General features: G+C 44.4%; 1 protein-coding gene across 2 annotated transcripts in view; it reads left to right on the plus strand.

Annotated features, from left to right (window-relative positions):
* Positions 1 to 2,298: 2,298 nt before the first annotated feature.
* Positions 2,299 to 15,911, plus strand: part of kat6a (K(lysine) acetyltransferase 6A) — a 35,185-nt gene continuing 21,572 nt past the window's right edge. For both annotated transcript variants that reach the window (XM_049578040.1, XM_049578041.1), the window contains exons 1-2: positions 2,299 to 2,445; positions 3,894 to 5,380. In XM_049578040.1, the coding sequence (XP_049433997.1) occupies positions 4,688 to 5,380 (693 nt within the window). In that variant the 5' untranslated portion in view covers positions 2,299 to 2,445; positions 3,894 to 4,687. The remainder of the gene's footprint in view (positions 2,446 to 3,893; positions 5,381 to 15,911) is intronic.

Consider the following 15,911-nt stretch of genomic DNA (forward strand, 5'->3'; position numbering starts at 1 on the left):
TGACTAATGAATTAACAACAGACTTGCTGCCCATTAATTTTCCATAGATCAGCTAATTAATTAATGGACTCATCATTACAGCTCTTGTATGTTTTGATTGATTGATTGATACTTTATTGTCACAACAGGTCTGAAATTTGTCTTACATCTCAGTAGCTCCATTTGCAACATTACAAAAACAAGCACACATCAGGACAAAAAACAAACAAACATACATTCCACATGACATTACAACCATGAAAGTTAGGACAGGAGACAACAATATTACATTTAACGATATAAACACAGAAGATGACAGTCAGTGTTTTCCTTATTTGGAAATGCTTTCATGCAGCATACATGACTTTCATACTGTGTACAATTACATATACAGTAATATCTTATAACAATTTGTAATATTTAGTAAAAAGATAGGTTATCTTAAATATCATTGTGTGTAAATAAAGATGAAATGAATTTTCTCTCCTTTACATCCCTGCCCTCATTCTTCCAATTACTGTAGAAGTTGACAGCACTCATTTGGAATAAGTAAAAGTCTTCAAGTTGTGCCTCTGCCTCCATTTTTCTGACTGAAAATCAATAAGATCTTATCACAATTACAGTGAAATGACTCCCTGCTCCTCCACCCCAACCCCGGGTAGTTTGTTTCTGTTGCTGTGTATTAGTGAACATGGCCTCTACTGTAGATCATGGCAAACAACATTATTTATTCATGGCCAGGAACGATAGATGCGGTGCAAGCTTCTCCTGAGTACTGTCCATCTGTTAGCCGGCCTACTGTACACACTAATGTAATATGTGAGTCCTCAGGAGGCGTACTAATAGCCGATCATGTGTTAACGCTTCACACTATTTATCTGTGTAATAACACTGCCGTTAATTATAATTAGTGCCTTGTCGTTGGAATGTGATTTATCTGTCCCTGAAGAAGTGCAAGATAAACAGCAAGTAAAGTGTGACCTTACCGGTTTTATTTGATCACCACTGTGCTGACAGCAGTTCACCCTCTCACAAGACACCTCTAACATGGGAAAAGCTCAGGTCTAATTGCTCCCTATAAGACACTCTATAATCCGTCTCTAAGGACTGCCGTACACATCATTTTACACAAAGCTGCAGATAATTTAATTTCCACCCAGGGAGCTTTCAGCGTTAGCCTGTAATAGAAAAGGAAGATTGCTGCCAGATTTCCAACACAAGTGCCTCTGTATCACTATGATCATGAAATTGAAGCTGCAAAATCAGTTTTCCTCTATTGATTGTTTTTCTTCTTAGTAAGAAGGCTGTACTTAAGTTGTTCAAATTTCCCCAAGGCAGATTCATAAATTACGGGGCTATACGTGATACTTTATCAACCCTTGTGTAGAACTCTGTGTGTTATGAGCCAAGATTAATGGCTATTTCTTTTAATGTTGTAATTTTTTAATTTTCTACAACATATATTAAACATAAAGTGTCCATAACTTGTGTATATTAAGTGCAAATCACTTTTAAATTGAGCACACTGCAGATTCAAATGTGATACCTTCACATTATGTTGCCTCCATCTGTCACCAGATGCTGTAATTTATATTGCACTGAGAGCTGTAAAAAAAATGCCTTCTCTCTCCAAACATAAATTAGAAGAAAAGGTGTTAGACTCAGCTGTCATTTAATGAAATGTAACAAAGTGGATCAGCTGCAGACAGTTTACATAATAGTTTTCTTTGCTGGAAAGATAATACTCTGTTTCACAGTCTGACGAGTAATGCATTTAGAGACTACTCTGCATAGACAGATAATAACATGCTTTATCATGTACTGTAATACTCCAGATAGCTACACACTGCAACATCTGATCATCTCTGGGGACTGGATCTGTGTGGCTCTCTTCCCATCTTTAGCTTAAAAAACACACAGCTGCTACAATAGACTGCAGTGTGGTGGGGTGTCTCACTTTGATCTTTAAATACCCTCTAACGTTAAGGCACGCTCATTGGCTTTGATTTTTTTTTTTTTTTTTTTTACAACTGCTGGACAAAATGCGGACGCTCCCTTGAATCCCCCCTATGTAGCTGTAGTACAGCAGAGAATGCGAGAACACCTATCCTCTCTTTTTATTTTTTTTCCTCCTCCAACACCACCACCATCTGTCCCTTTCTTCCATTTCATGTGCTCAAGCAATATCCACACCCCTCTCATAGCAACAGCACAACGCCGCCGCCCCCCGCGCCTTGCAGTGAATTTTTCTTCCCCTGGTTCTTCGCCTCGCACCATGCAGACGGTCCCTTGGCCCTGCCTGACGGTTCAGTGTTCCCCCCTCCCCCACCAGCCGTGCTCCTGTTTCACTCAAAGATGGCGTCGGCTCTAGAACCCCTGGTCTGTGGCTGCATTTTTAGGCTTGTTGTTGTCTCCGTTTCGCACGGTTTTGGCACCTTCTCCTCGGCGGCTCGACACGAAATTCCGGTGAGTAGCAGCGGAAACCGGATGGGGGAATATGAGATTTTTTACACGGTCTGCTTTACCCGAGCTTCCCTCGGAAACCAGAACCGGACCAGCTCGGGCTTTCTGGGGAACCGCGAGAGGTAGAGGGAGAGAGGGGTACGGAGGGATGATGATCGCGGAGGTGGGTGGGGGGTACGGAGGGGGGAGCCGAGGCCTAGCTACTTCGCTCCAGCGGCCTTGTCTTCACCGCACCGCAGGCTGTAGCGTTACGTGGGAGGGCGGTTGGTGGAGGGAGGAAGTCAGCGAGGTGGGGACCGCTTGTAGGGACGCGTCTAAGCGGGCAGAGGCTCCTCGCCCATACCACAGGCTGAGAAGGAGGCCGGAGAACATGTAATACTGCAGAATCCGCCGCTGTGATATCTTATTTTTTGCACTTGCCCGCTAGCCGAGATGGCCGTCTGCAAGTTGCATTGTGCCTTTTACAAGGCCGCGATCTTACGTTAATATCTGAATGACATTCAAAATGAGATTATTCGCTGTGTTTGCTGCGGTGTGGTGGTTAGTGCTGTCTGAAACACCGACTGACGGGGAATACGTTGTGTTTTTGAGCTGGAGCGCTGGCTAACCGCTCGTTTCATGCTGTTTACGTTTCGGGTTAGCGACTAACGTTAGTAACATAATCGTAACGCTAGCTCGTTGGCTAGCTTCTAACGTTAGCTTGCTAAACAACAGCAGTTAGCGGGAAGGCTTGTTGTCACATACTTAGCTACATAATATCATATCAGTGAGAGTAAACAGCACCGCAGGAAATAGTTTGGCATTGCGACAATTGGCTAAGCTTTGATTTTTAGCTAGCCTCTCAGCTAATGTTTGCTAACAGTCTGTGTTTTGACTGCATCATGTTTACCTTAGCAACCCAACTAGCCCACTGGTCAACTTGCTAGTGCAGTTTTTAGGATGATGTTGTTTACCCTGTTATAACTCATCATTTCCATCATTATGTGACACATCTGTGCCATCTCCAGTGGTTGTTAGAGGTTATGGTCCTATCTGTTTGTTGTGATTCCTGCACTACTCTGGCAGTTGTTTGGGCTGTGATATCTATGTAACATGAGAATTGCACGGTTATTTACAAAACCATACCAAACCATAGATTCATAAGCTGTTAGGAGGTGTGTCAGCTAAGGGATTTCTCCTCTTCATAATTTGCATAGTATTAGTAGTGCATGGCCAAAACCTATGGTGCTTTCTAAAAGCATGCATGGGTTTGTTTATATATGTGTGTTAGGGTACTATATGATGTCCCAGTTTTGTTTATAATGCTGCACCTTTTCTGCGTCTAATTAAAACTCTCATCTTTAAAAGACTTAATTTCATTGTCATATATTTTTCCCACTTACTCACTTATTTTCTGCAAGGTTTTGCTAACCTCTGTCTCTGTGTGTTGTTTTCTTATTTTTTTTGTGCAGGGTTCGTCAGCACCTGAAGTGCAATAAGCATGAAGGTGATCAGTCGTGGCTGCTCCCTGGGGTGAGATATCTGTTCCGTCCCAGAGCTGAGAAGCCTAGACTGCTGGAAGAATAAAAGACAGCGAGAGAGAACAAGTAAAGACAAGGAATCGTGGATGCAGTGGAAGTTCCCATCTTGTGGAATGTTATAATCCACAGAAAACATATTTACTGTGTTGCCTTCACCTTTATCATTGAAACACTAATTTTATGTCTTGGAGACCATGATCATCTTCCACAGCGTGCATTGAGATTCGGCTAGTTTGCCAGCGGCAGGAAACTGACTGAACCAGTTTTATTGTCCGTGTGCAGGTATTTTGCGACAAAGTGGGAAACACCTTATTTTTTGAAAGCCCCTCTTATCACCAAGATCTGCTCTACCCTACTTTGTGTTCTGTGGAAGTTTAAGTTGCTAATAGACCTGCTACTTCCTCCACTCCCCCTGCTTCTCACCAGGAACTTTCACCTGGTTGGGAGTGGGTGGTGGGTGGGCTGCATTTTACAGGGTGGAGGGTTGGCTCGGGGGGTTTGTGCTATGGTCAGCTGCTCATTACCGTGCTGCTCATACTCAGCTTCTGAGGGACTCTCTGTGCGACCACAGGACAAGGGATAATACGCAGGCAGAGGGCGAAGAAAAAGAGGAGGCGGCGGCGCTACGGCGCAGGCCAGGTGTGTCCTTGGCTTACAGTCCCTTTTTTTGTGTGTGGTCATTGCGGTAGGGCCTAGGGGCCCCTGCACCCACCCAGACCGCAGCCATGGTGAAACTGGCCAACCCAATGTACACCCAATGGATCCTAGAGGCCATCAAGAAGGTGAAGAAGCAGAAGCAGAGACCGTCAGAGGAGCGAATTTGCAATGCGGTCTCCATGTCCCATGGTCTGGATCGCAAAACGGTTCTGGAGCAGTTAGAGCTTAGTGTCAAGGATGGTACCATTCTTAAGGTCACCAACAAAGGTCTCAACTCTTACAAGGACCCTGACAACCCAGGGCGCTTGGCTCTGCCCAAGCCCAAAGGTAGTGGCAGCTCAGGAGGAGGTGGTGGAGGTGGTGGAGGTGGTGGAGGGGGAGGAGGTGGTAGCAGCAGTGGCGGTGGTAGCTCTCACTCCCATTCGGGGAAGAAACCAGGACTCGACTGGAACAAGTTGATCAAGCGGGCCCTGGAGGGGCTCCATGAGCCTGGCGGCTCCAGCTTAAAGAACATTGAGCGCTTTCTCAAGTGCCAGGCTGATGTGGCGGCCTACTTGTCAGGTAGCGGCTCCATGGGGCCCGGCCTCTTCCACCAGCAGCTGAGGGTGGCCCTGAAGAGGGCCGTGGCCCATGGACGTGTGGTCAAGCAAGGTCCTCTGTTCCAGCTAGTCAGCCGCAGCAGCTCCCTGGATGACGGAACCGGGACCGTGTCTCTGGAATCACTTCCACCTGTCCGGTTGTTGCCCCATGAGAAAGACAAGGTGAGAAAGACAACAAACATGTAAAGCTATGTGCATGCACCTCAAACTTAGACATGTTAATAAAATACATTAAATAGTAAACACCTAGTCACAGTCATTATGGACATCAAACAGCAACAGTTACCATTTTGATGTTGTTGATCAGTGTTGATAGAAAGTTTTTGTATACATTACACATGTAAAAAGATAAAGGGGTTAAACCACTCTTATTTGTTGGCACCTTGTGTCTGATAAGATCATGCATATACTGTTGAAATAACAGCTGTCGTTGAGGAAATTGTGACAAGAAATCAGATGTGCTCCTCAGTCAAAACTTTTTGGGGCAACAGAAAGAGAGTGAATGTGATATTTGAAAGTAACCAAAAACACCCTCTCTGAGTCTTTTTGCAATCCACACAACAGTCACTCTACTCACACAATAGTTGCTGTACACCCAGATTTGTCCAGATCTATGAGCTGGCATTACCCAAGACATTGGCACTGCATTTTCTCTGCTTGTTCAAATTGGTACTTTCCTACAAGGCTGTATTTTACTACAGCACAGCATGGTCTTTGACTGTGTGAATGTTAGTTGTGAATTTTCATCCAGCATATGGTGTAGTGGTTTACGTAGCACATTGCAAAGTTATTTTAGAAGTGGCTGAGAAGGGTTGAGCAACATCAGACAGATGCCAGAGTGAGGATCTTTGCACAAACTGGAGTGTGCATCTTTGTGTTTAAGACATGAGAACAGGGGTACTGGGTCAGAATACATGTCAGAAAGACTTCACTGAACCCAGCTGGTCAGTGTGGATGAATATATGAGTGACAGAATCTCAGGTGTGTGCGCTGTGATCCAGGCGAGCAATACAGGCGTGATGCTGGGTTGGCGGCTGGTGGGCCAGCTTTCAGCTGAGGAGGAGGTCAGGGTAGAGAGTCACATGGCTCTCAGCCTCCTGCAGGGAGTGTGGACCAGCTGCAGGGCTGCTCCCTGTCAAGAGATGGGTGGAAGAAAGGAAGAGAGGGAAGGGGAGGAACACAGACAAGTGAGAGAGAGAGAGAGAGAGAGAGAGGTGGTCTGTAGTGGTGCCAAAGGAAGAAGCCTGGATGACGCAAGCTACAGGCCTCTGAAACTAGAAAGGGAGAGAGAGGCAGAGACACAGAGGGAGAAGAAAGCGAGAGAGACAGAATGAGTTAGAGAGAGAAAGAGAGAGAGGGAGAGGCAGACATGCAGGCGACAGAGGAGAGAGGGAACACACCCACTTTTGTAACCTGATCAGAGAGAGCAGCCTGCTGCTAACCTCTGCTTCGAAGGGCCAGGGACATGTGTACACACACACACTCGCGTTTAAAACCATACAACTGCATGCAAAGAAAGGAACAGAATAGTACAAACAGACATAAACACACAAGCCGAGTGCAGTCTGCCACAAGATCTCACACGTACACATATCACTTCAGATGCCTACAGACGTGCAAACATGCATTCTAACAACCAGCATGTAAGTAAACCTGTTAGAGCTACACGCCAATATCTTTCAGCCAAGTGGCCCATCACTGGGTCATATGTCACTTAGGTTATCAGACAGCCAGTAGATCTGGAGGATACTAGATCAGCCGTAAACACTGTTTTGACTGGCTCCTGGCTTTATCTGGCCCCTGTGTGGGTGTGTGTGTGTGTGTACAAGTCTGTGCAGCTACAGAAGCTCATGTTAAGGACGGCCTTACACATACACCCACACACACACACACACACACACACACACAAAGTAGGATTAGCCTAGAGAGCAGGCTGAAGTCACATGGGGTCTGCCTAACATAGTGACCTGCTTGGCTGCAGATGGCCCGCTCTTAAGACGAACAGAGATCAACCTCTTTCTCTCTGACTCAGCTACTGATAGGCCTGCCTTAGAGAGCCAAATGAAAACACAAAGGAGTGCACACCTCAGTGGGAAAGCAATGTTTGTACACAGGGGAATTTGTAATATCTAACTTAATATTGCACCAGTAAGTGTAAAAGTTATCACATGCTGTAAATTTAAACTAAATTTTGTCAGAAAATCAATTTTAGCCCAAGTGATTTTGCTGAAAGAGAAAAAAGACCACCCTGTTGCATCAAATTGTTCATCAAAGATGTTGAATTAAACGTGTGGAGATTTTGTTGTTTGTGACGCGCATCTTCAGGCTGGATAGGGCATGGAGAAGCTGCTGCAGCAGTGAGGAAATTGACATTTGCGTCTGGCATTCACACAAGCCTGTTTACTCTTCCTCCCTCCTGCTTCTTGTGATGTTCCTTTTCATATATCTCTCCAGAGGATGCAACCTTATTGCTGCTCAATCATGTGTGTTTTGCAAGTGACTGCTGGTATGTGCTTGATGTATATGTTAGCCTGTGCCGGTGCGATGGCATATGCGTCAAAGAGATAGAAACTATGCGCTGAAGACAGAGTTGGCGTTGCATGATCACTCCGCTCAGTTCCCCTGCTCTTCCACCGGTGCATCATTGCTATATTGCCCCGCATGATTGCTATCAGTTATGATTTCCCAAGGAAAGGGGGAGAGAGAGAGAGAGTGTGTGTGTGTGTGTGTGTGTGTGTGTGTGAGTGTGAGTGAAGGCAGGGGGGAGGAAAATCCAAACAAATGGCTAAGCACTGGCTTTGACCCCATTTGCGGGGAGATTTGTGTACTCAACACGCTGATGTTTGTATCGGAGCGCTCCATTCAAACAGGATCCCAGACCCTATTTCTGTCTCCCCCCTCTCACCCTAATAGGGTACCATTGCCAGGTCATGAAGGGGGAGCTGAATGGGGGAGCGAAGTCAACCAGAGGTCATGGATATATAGATGGCAAACCTCATTGCCTCCCTGAGCGCCCGTTAGCAGTATGAGGCTACGGCCATTAGGTGGGATGGGCTTGACGCTGAGCCTTTGTGTGTATATCTGTGTGGGTATATAGTTGTGTGTGTGTGTGTGTGTGTGTGTGTGTGTATGATGTTCATTCCGTCATAATAGGCAAGAGCAATCTCCCTGCCCCGCAGTTGCCCTCTCCTCAACAGCTGGAGCGGGGTGAACCAGAGTTCTCGATGTGGATGTGCAGTGTCACGGCGAGGACGTGTGAAAAAAAGTGGCTCGTGAACGACATACACACAGACACATTATCTGCTCGTACACAGTGTTGTGGCGATTTCCCTCCAAAACATCCCACTGACCCTTTAACAGGTTAGCATCCAGCAGCTAATGGTTCCTTTGCTGGTAGTGGTTGTCAAGCTGCTACATTAGGCAATGCTTATTATAAACCATAATGGATATATTTATTCACTGTAATTCATTCCACTTTTCCAGTATTGGATCAACCCCACCTGTCTCTCTCTACCATCACACACATTATCTCTGCTTGTGTTGGTTCAAGGTGAAGACATCATGTATCATCACTGGGAGAACCGTGAATACAAAATGCCCTCAGACATCGATTATATGCCTTGGGTGCAACCTGCTTCTTTTTCTCTCTCTCTTACCTTCCCATCCCCCGTTGGCGCTATATCATGTTGTGTAGTCACAGGAGAGGATTTTGTGTGTTCACTGGGTGGATGGAAACATTCTCAGAGTTAGCACAGCATCACAGGAATGCTTGGAAAATTATCTAATTGGGTGCGATGAAATGGTCTCCCTTGACTCTATTGTCGGCTTGAATTTCAGATGTAGGACTCATTTTTCCAGGAGGAGGTGAAACTTGTAGAAAGTCTTTATTTTTGCCTCCATTTCCCTGACAGGGATCTGTTGTTTCCATTCGGCCAGAGCCCTGGCCTCAGTTGACCCGTTATTAGTGCCTAAAGTTGAAATTTCTTGTTCCAGTCTCTGATGGCACCAGCTTTAACCTCACACTGCGCTGCTACCACAGACCCAGTTCTTGTTTGACATTTAGCAGTACACACCAGCTGTGAAGTGGAAAAACTGAAGAGCATTTATTAAGTTAAACGGTCAGTTCACACAAATTGTAATGAACATATTTTCATCTCTGCCGTAAGCAGTAATTTGCCAGTCATTGCCATTGTTCAATGTCGGCGGTAGGTGAGCACATGTTGCCTGAGTTTGGGTGGTATGTCCTGCACCGTTGGCACTAGCCGGCCTTTGTCAGCCCTCGTTGGCTTTAGTTAGCTAATTCAGCATGTTGAATTGGCGATTAGATGGCGAAACCTGTCAGTGAGTAAAATCACTGTGATTGGCAGTTCAACTCTGTCCATGAGAAGAGATATGGAAGTGATGAAAGCAAACAAACAGCTAAAGTCAAGAGCATGTGAGATGAAAACAAACTTGTTACATCAGTTTTTTTGTTTTTTTGCCATTGAGCTCTGCAGCAAAAACGGTTTGTACTTGTTTGTGTTATTGCTTGCTACCGCAAATCCAATAACTTTTGTTCTTTCAACATCGAGTTGTGTTGTTCGTGTGCTAACTGGCTAAATAGCGTGTTCAATCTGTCCTATCGCTCCTTTGGTTTCCCTTTTTTAATAAAAAATGCAGACTGCCACCACCTGCTGGTATGGAGATTGATTTTTCTCTCACGCAAACATAGAATGTATGTGCAGTGTATACATGTGCAACTTTTTGGCTGAGAAACGAGGCGACATAACAGTCAGCCTTTGCGCAACTAGTTCTTTGAAGTCAGTTTGGTGTGTCTATATGTGTGGATATTTTAGATATCTGCCTCAAAGTTCCGCTGCTACCCCAAATACAGTCATCATTTATGGTGTGTGAAGTAGTGAAAAAACACATTTGAAAGATCAACAAGCTATGTGTTTTTCCAGACATGGTGTCCCCAGGTAACTTAAAGGTATACTATGCAGGATTTTCCTTTAAGAAAAAGATACAGATGCAAAAGTAATCCCTCTCAACCATCACTTACAACCCACTAGAAATGTGTGGTGGTGTATTTATCTGCAGAGACCCTGCCCTCTGTCTGTATTTTCTGATTTTCTTATAATTGTGCTGTGGTTATAGGATGTGTAGAGGGGTGTTGCCCACAGCCAATAATGGCACGCAGAAAAGGTGGGGACTTGATGAAAACGTAGCCACCATGTGCTAGACCATAAGCACCACACATCTAGGAAGAAGCTACGCAGCACAGCACTGTAAAACACAAACACAGCGAGGCAAAATGCTAAGTGGACAGAGCTTGATCCGAAACAAAAGTGAAAGCAGAGAATGGGGATGAAGAGTGACACAGAGTTAGCCTGTTCTCTGTTGGACAGGTAGGTGCCGGCAGTTAGCTTAGCTAGCTTCCTCAAGTATTGGCTTTTCCTTAACAACAAATGTAACGCTCTTAGAATAGTAGTTTTTAGTGTACATACACGTAGGGAGGGAGGTGTGGCCAAGTTTGGATGTTGTGTTTACAAACAGTAACTGACAATTCCTGCATAGTATACCTTTAAGATAATCCACTGACGTCATTGTCAACAGTTTTCATCTGGACTGTCTTCTGAAAATAATTATGATAAAAACTGTTCAAAGTGAGGTCTGTGTCTAATTTGTCACATGCAAAACACATGCCAGACAGTGTGTTTATACAGTGCCAGTGTTTTACCAGTACCCTTAGCACTGGCCATCATTTGCGTTTTCAGCGAAGGTGTTCCAATCTGACCCTACTGGCTGCAGAAGAGCAACCAGGAGCAGACGCTGCGAGCCATGAGTCTATAGAAACAGCATTAGCAGTGGTGTCAGCACCCAGGGGGAGCAGTTACCTCGAGCTCACCAGTGACTGTGATGTGAATGGCATTTGGCAAGGGAAGTGTAGCTGTGTGAGGCCTTGCGTATGGCTAACCTCACCACCCTGCAAATAGAGCCAATGTGTTGAGCAGCTGTGGAAGTGACGGCTGGAGCGCGGCCAGCCCCGCTCCGTTTGATGCAGTGATTTAGCTTTGTGCTCCCTGGCTAACCTCGACGATAATGGAGGGTGATGCTTGGCTGAAGGGAGGGCATGCCGGCACAACACACTTCCTCAGGCTGTTGTAGACGTCACATGAAAATGTAGACCACTTACTTTAAAGTCATTTATACGCCAGTGGGACCACAGGGATTTCAGATTTGAAATGTCAACATCACTCTCTTACATCTCAACCAAAGTCACTTGAACATCAATGTATACATGTTTGTGTACTTTTATATGATGATGCCGCCGCCGAGTAATGTCTCATGACTACTAGTGCTTCGTGCATCTAATGACTACAAGTGCAAATGTGTTTGTGTGTCGTCTGCACGGTGTGTCCTGTAACAGTGATCAATGAGTTTGTGTTCGAGGTGGGGGTGGCCATAAGGGAAGTGTGGTGGTGGTGGGGGTTGCTGAGATTGGGCTCCCATGTTAATGAGATCCTTGACTTGAGATGAGACAAGGACAACAGCAACGCTTTTCCCTCTTTCTCTTTTTCTCCCTTTGCCTTTTATCCTTCTTTCCCTCCTCCTCTCCCTCCTCCTCCATTTCTCCCTCTCCTTTCGTCCTTCCTCTATTGTTCTCTCCTTCCTGTTTCACTCTCCTGTCCTCTGTCTTTAGATAAAATAAGCCAGTTTATAAAGAGGAAACCGGGCCACAGTTTGTTGTTTTCCATACCCTGTTATCTCTCGGCACAAGGTCTCAGACAATGCTGCATGTTGCCTCAAGTATTCATTTTGACCATTTGAAAACAAAATGAATAATTTTGCCAAATTTGGAGCACAGTGCTACAGGATATGGAGCGTATCTGACAGTGTTGACACAGCATGGGTCAGACTAGTGTGCACTCACCTGTCTGTTTGTGTCCAGGCATGTATTTATAGAGGAACCTGTAACTTGTAAGACATGTTTTTAATGGCATTTCAAGTCCGCCCAGTCGATGTGGCTAGCTGCTAACGGTTGCCACAAGGCGTGTCTTTTTGGCTCAGAACAGCGTTTTGTTCCTGAGCGCTCCTTACATTGGGGGGAAAAAAGAAGAGCACATGCCAAAGCATGAACACACAGGCTTAAAATAGACACACATCCACACACATCTCAAGTCAAAAGTCGGCCATGACACTTAACTCAAGCAGTCGGTCGATGTGAGAAATTTCTAGAGCGATGTTGTGGTATAAGAGCAGTCCTGGCAGCCGATGCTGGCTGAGGTAGAAAAGGCTGAAACAGGGAGGAAAAACAGCTCTCAGGAGGAATTGTGTTTCACTGTTCCAATATCCCTGTCATGAAGGGAGGATTAGCTTTTCATTTTTTAGTATCTGTTGGGGATTAATTTACAGTGGCAGCCAGTAACTGAAGCCTCACTGTAACATGCGTCTCTATACAGGGTGTCTGTGTGTATGTGTAAGGCGACGCGCGCTTGCTCACTCTTGGCTCGTGTTTACTCGAGCGCTTACGGGGCGAGTGGGAGCAGTTGACCTGCTCCAGCGGGGAAGGGGTTAAGCGTCAGGAATGATTGAGGTGTTGGTCGCACGCAGGCTGCTCAGAGGACTGCCGCTGCAGATTTTCTCTCTTTCTTTACACTTTTCATTTCCTTCACTCTCCTGCCCTCTGGATTCTTATTTTTGTCCTCGCTCTGTCTTTTTTCACACTCCTCTTTTCTTTCTTCTCGCTGCTGACTTTCATTTTTCTTCAGTTTTTCTTCAGTATAGCTATTTTTTTATTGTGCATTCATATCATTTTGTAACGATTTGTTTTGGGATCTTACTGTATAATCCAGTGCATGATCACCATTTTATATACTCGTTACCTGTGAGACTGTAAAATGGTCTCAGGAAAACAGAGCTAGTGCTTATATATTTATCCTCAAGTACGACTCTATCTTCTTCTTTGCACCCTGCGTGTCTGTGCTTATCTGCCTCCCTCTTCACTACTCATTCTTTACAACCCTCCTCTCTCTTTACCTCTTTCTTCCCTTTACTCCCTCACTCCTTACCTTTTGTTTCTCTTGCTCTCTCTGTCCCTGTGCTGTTAGGTGGGTGGGTAGAGGGGTGTAGTGGGGGTGTTGGAAGGAGCCTGAGTCAGAAGGAAATGAACCCAATAAATCACGCTCTTGTCCCTGTCTCCTCCCTGCCAGGACCTGCTGCCTTCCCAGCTCTCTGCGGCTATGTGCACTTACACTGTTGTCCTGTGGAAAACCTTGTAACGCCATCCTCAGTGAATGTCATGTTGTTTTTCCCATTTAAATAAATGATTGGATTGTTCCCTGTGGGATGACGTGCATGTTATGACCTTGTGTGCGCCTCCTACAAAGTTTTTCATGATTTCTATGATGTAAAATGATCACGATGATGTAAAACGTACACAGTAGTGTGCTTGAGAATAGAATTCCTTTTTCATTTTTCAATTTTTGCAGCTATTCTGTAAACTCATAGTAAGTAGTGACAAAAAGACAAAGCTTGCACAAACTTCAGCCTCATTACTGAGTTTAAAATGGGTGGATTTAACAGCTCAACAAAAAGAAAACCTATGCTGTCTGTTAAAGGAATACTTAATCCCCCAAATGACCATTTGCACATCAACTTGCAGTCCCCATGCTACACATGCCCATTCTGCTTGGCCTGTGGTAGCGCTGCTTGCAGCTTTCTCAAGAACTGCTCGTACAAACACTGTGCTCCTTTGGGTTCTGAACAACACACCTGCAGTAGCTATAGATTTATCATGATGCTTAGGTATGGGAAATATTCAATAATGTTGCTATTTTAACTCCTTGTGTAGCGAAATAACCAAAAGAAGGCCCCCAAAGTAAAAAATAGGCATCTCAGTGGAACTTAGTGTGTCACAAAATATAAGACTTTATCATTCATTAAACTATCCAGCATTATATAAGAATTGAAAGCTTCAGTTCAGTGTGCTGATAATTTCTCTCTTTTACTCACTTTGAGTAAAAAACTGAATTCAGGATTTCTACTGTGCAGTATTAATAATAGTGAATAGTTTTACTGAAGGAAAAAAAGTTGTGAGTTGCTACTTCTTCTCCCACTGCCAGTTCTGACATTTCCAGTTAGAGAAAGGGTGAAAGGTAAAGCAAGATGATGTTGGCCTTGGGCCCCCAGATCACTAAATCCACCCCTGAAAAACACATTCATCGTGGCTACTTGTGGTTAAGCACAGTGATACACTAAACTGGTAAAAAAAAATAATAAAGTAGAGCATGGATTTAATTGGGTGAGGTATTTTGCTGGTGGTAATGTTATCCGTGTTAAAAGTTAGTATGGCAAACTTACACACTTCGACTTGCGAAGGCAGAGTGGTGCTTATCCTAAAGGTTATCCAGTCTTGCTTGGTGACTCCAGGGAAGTGAAGAAGAGTTCGGTTGTAATGTTACTATTGCTATGCTCAATGTTTTTTTGACTCAATTTTTTACTATTAAACAGGCTTCAGCATAAACAGCCCCAGGCACACATGAGTAGCACGCCTGCCCTCGTACAGTTCAAGAACTTTCTCTGTTTTTTGGATTCGTCATTCACTGTAAGCGCTTGTGAGAAGAGCAAAGTTTTCTTTACAAATTCAAAGTAACATGGGGTGAGTAATTGAAACTGCCACATTGTTGTTTGGCAGGTGAAGTATTCTTAAAGTTGCTTCATAATACTGTAAGCACAGCCCGTGAGTATCAAGAACCATTCTTTCATTCAGACACATGAACCTGGTGATGTTGGTGGCTCATTGAAGTGTCTGAAGAATCTCTTGTTTCTCAGTATTAAAAGATTGTGTTTTTTTGTGTCTGCAGAAGTATTCATCTGCCCTGGGCTTTTTAATGGCATTCCAACTTTAAATAATTATTAGGATAATTAGGCTTTTTGACACAAATGAACACAAAAAAGACAGTCAAGGTGAAAACAAATCTCAAAAGGTTAATCTGAATTAAGCATGGATGTAAAACAACAAGTGCTAAGTATTTATCCACTTCATGTCAGTTTTAAGTTGTGAGAGCTGGGACATTGCTCAATTTCAGCCAAGTTTCAAGAGGACTGGGAATGAACAGCAATTTTCAAGTCCTGCCACAAGTTTCAAATTGGATTGAGGTTTGGATTCTGACTTGTTTTAAGGCTTTTGATTTTATATTTGCGCTTGTGTCTTCTCAGATGCTACCATGCAGTGTTTGGGCTGACACATAAGAGTTTAGTAGGGTGATCAAAACGGTCCACTTTGGTGTCATTAGATCACAGTCTCAGAGTCTCCCGCGTGCGTGCTGGCACACACCAGCCCCGATGTCATGGGGGTTGTTTTCAACAGTGGCTTCCACCGTAAAGCTTAGCATGTGGAAGCAGTGAGGCAACAGATGTAGTATGCACAGTGTCCATCACTCTTCTCACACACACACACACACTCAGTTTTTGAAGACAGCTTGTTAACACATAGATGATCCTGTATGTGACCTGTAAGAACCAACGGTTGCTCCAGTGACGATTTAAGCAGCTGGTTACCTTAGATTATTTTTTCGTTTTAAGTTTGCTTGTATCAATTTGAAGACATTTATTTGGGCTTTTTAGTTCGATCACAGTCAGAAGATCCTAATTACACCTGCTGCTTTTCATTATTGTTGCTCTACAACAGAATATGAAAAGGTCAAAATGA

Source organism: Epinephelus fuscoguttatus, linkage group LG6, assembly GCF_011397635.1.
Source record: "Epinephelus fuscoguttatus linkage group LG6, E.fuscoguttatus.final_Chr_v1".
NCBI classification, from domain to species: domain Eukaryota; kingdom Metazoa; phylum Chordata; class Actinopteri; order Perciformes; family Serranidae; genus Epinephelus; species Epinephelus fuscoguttatus.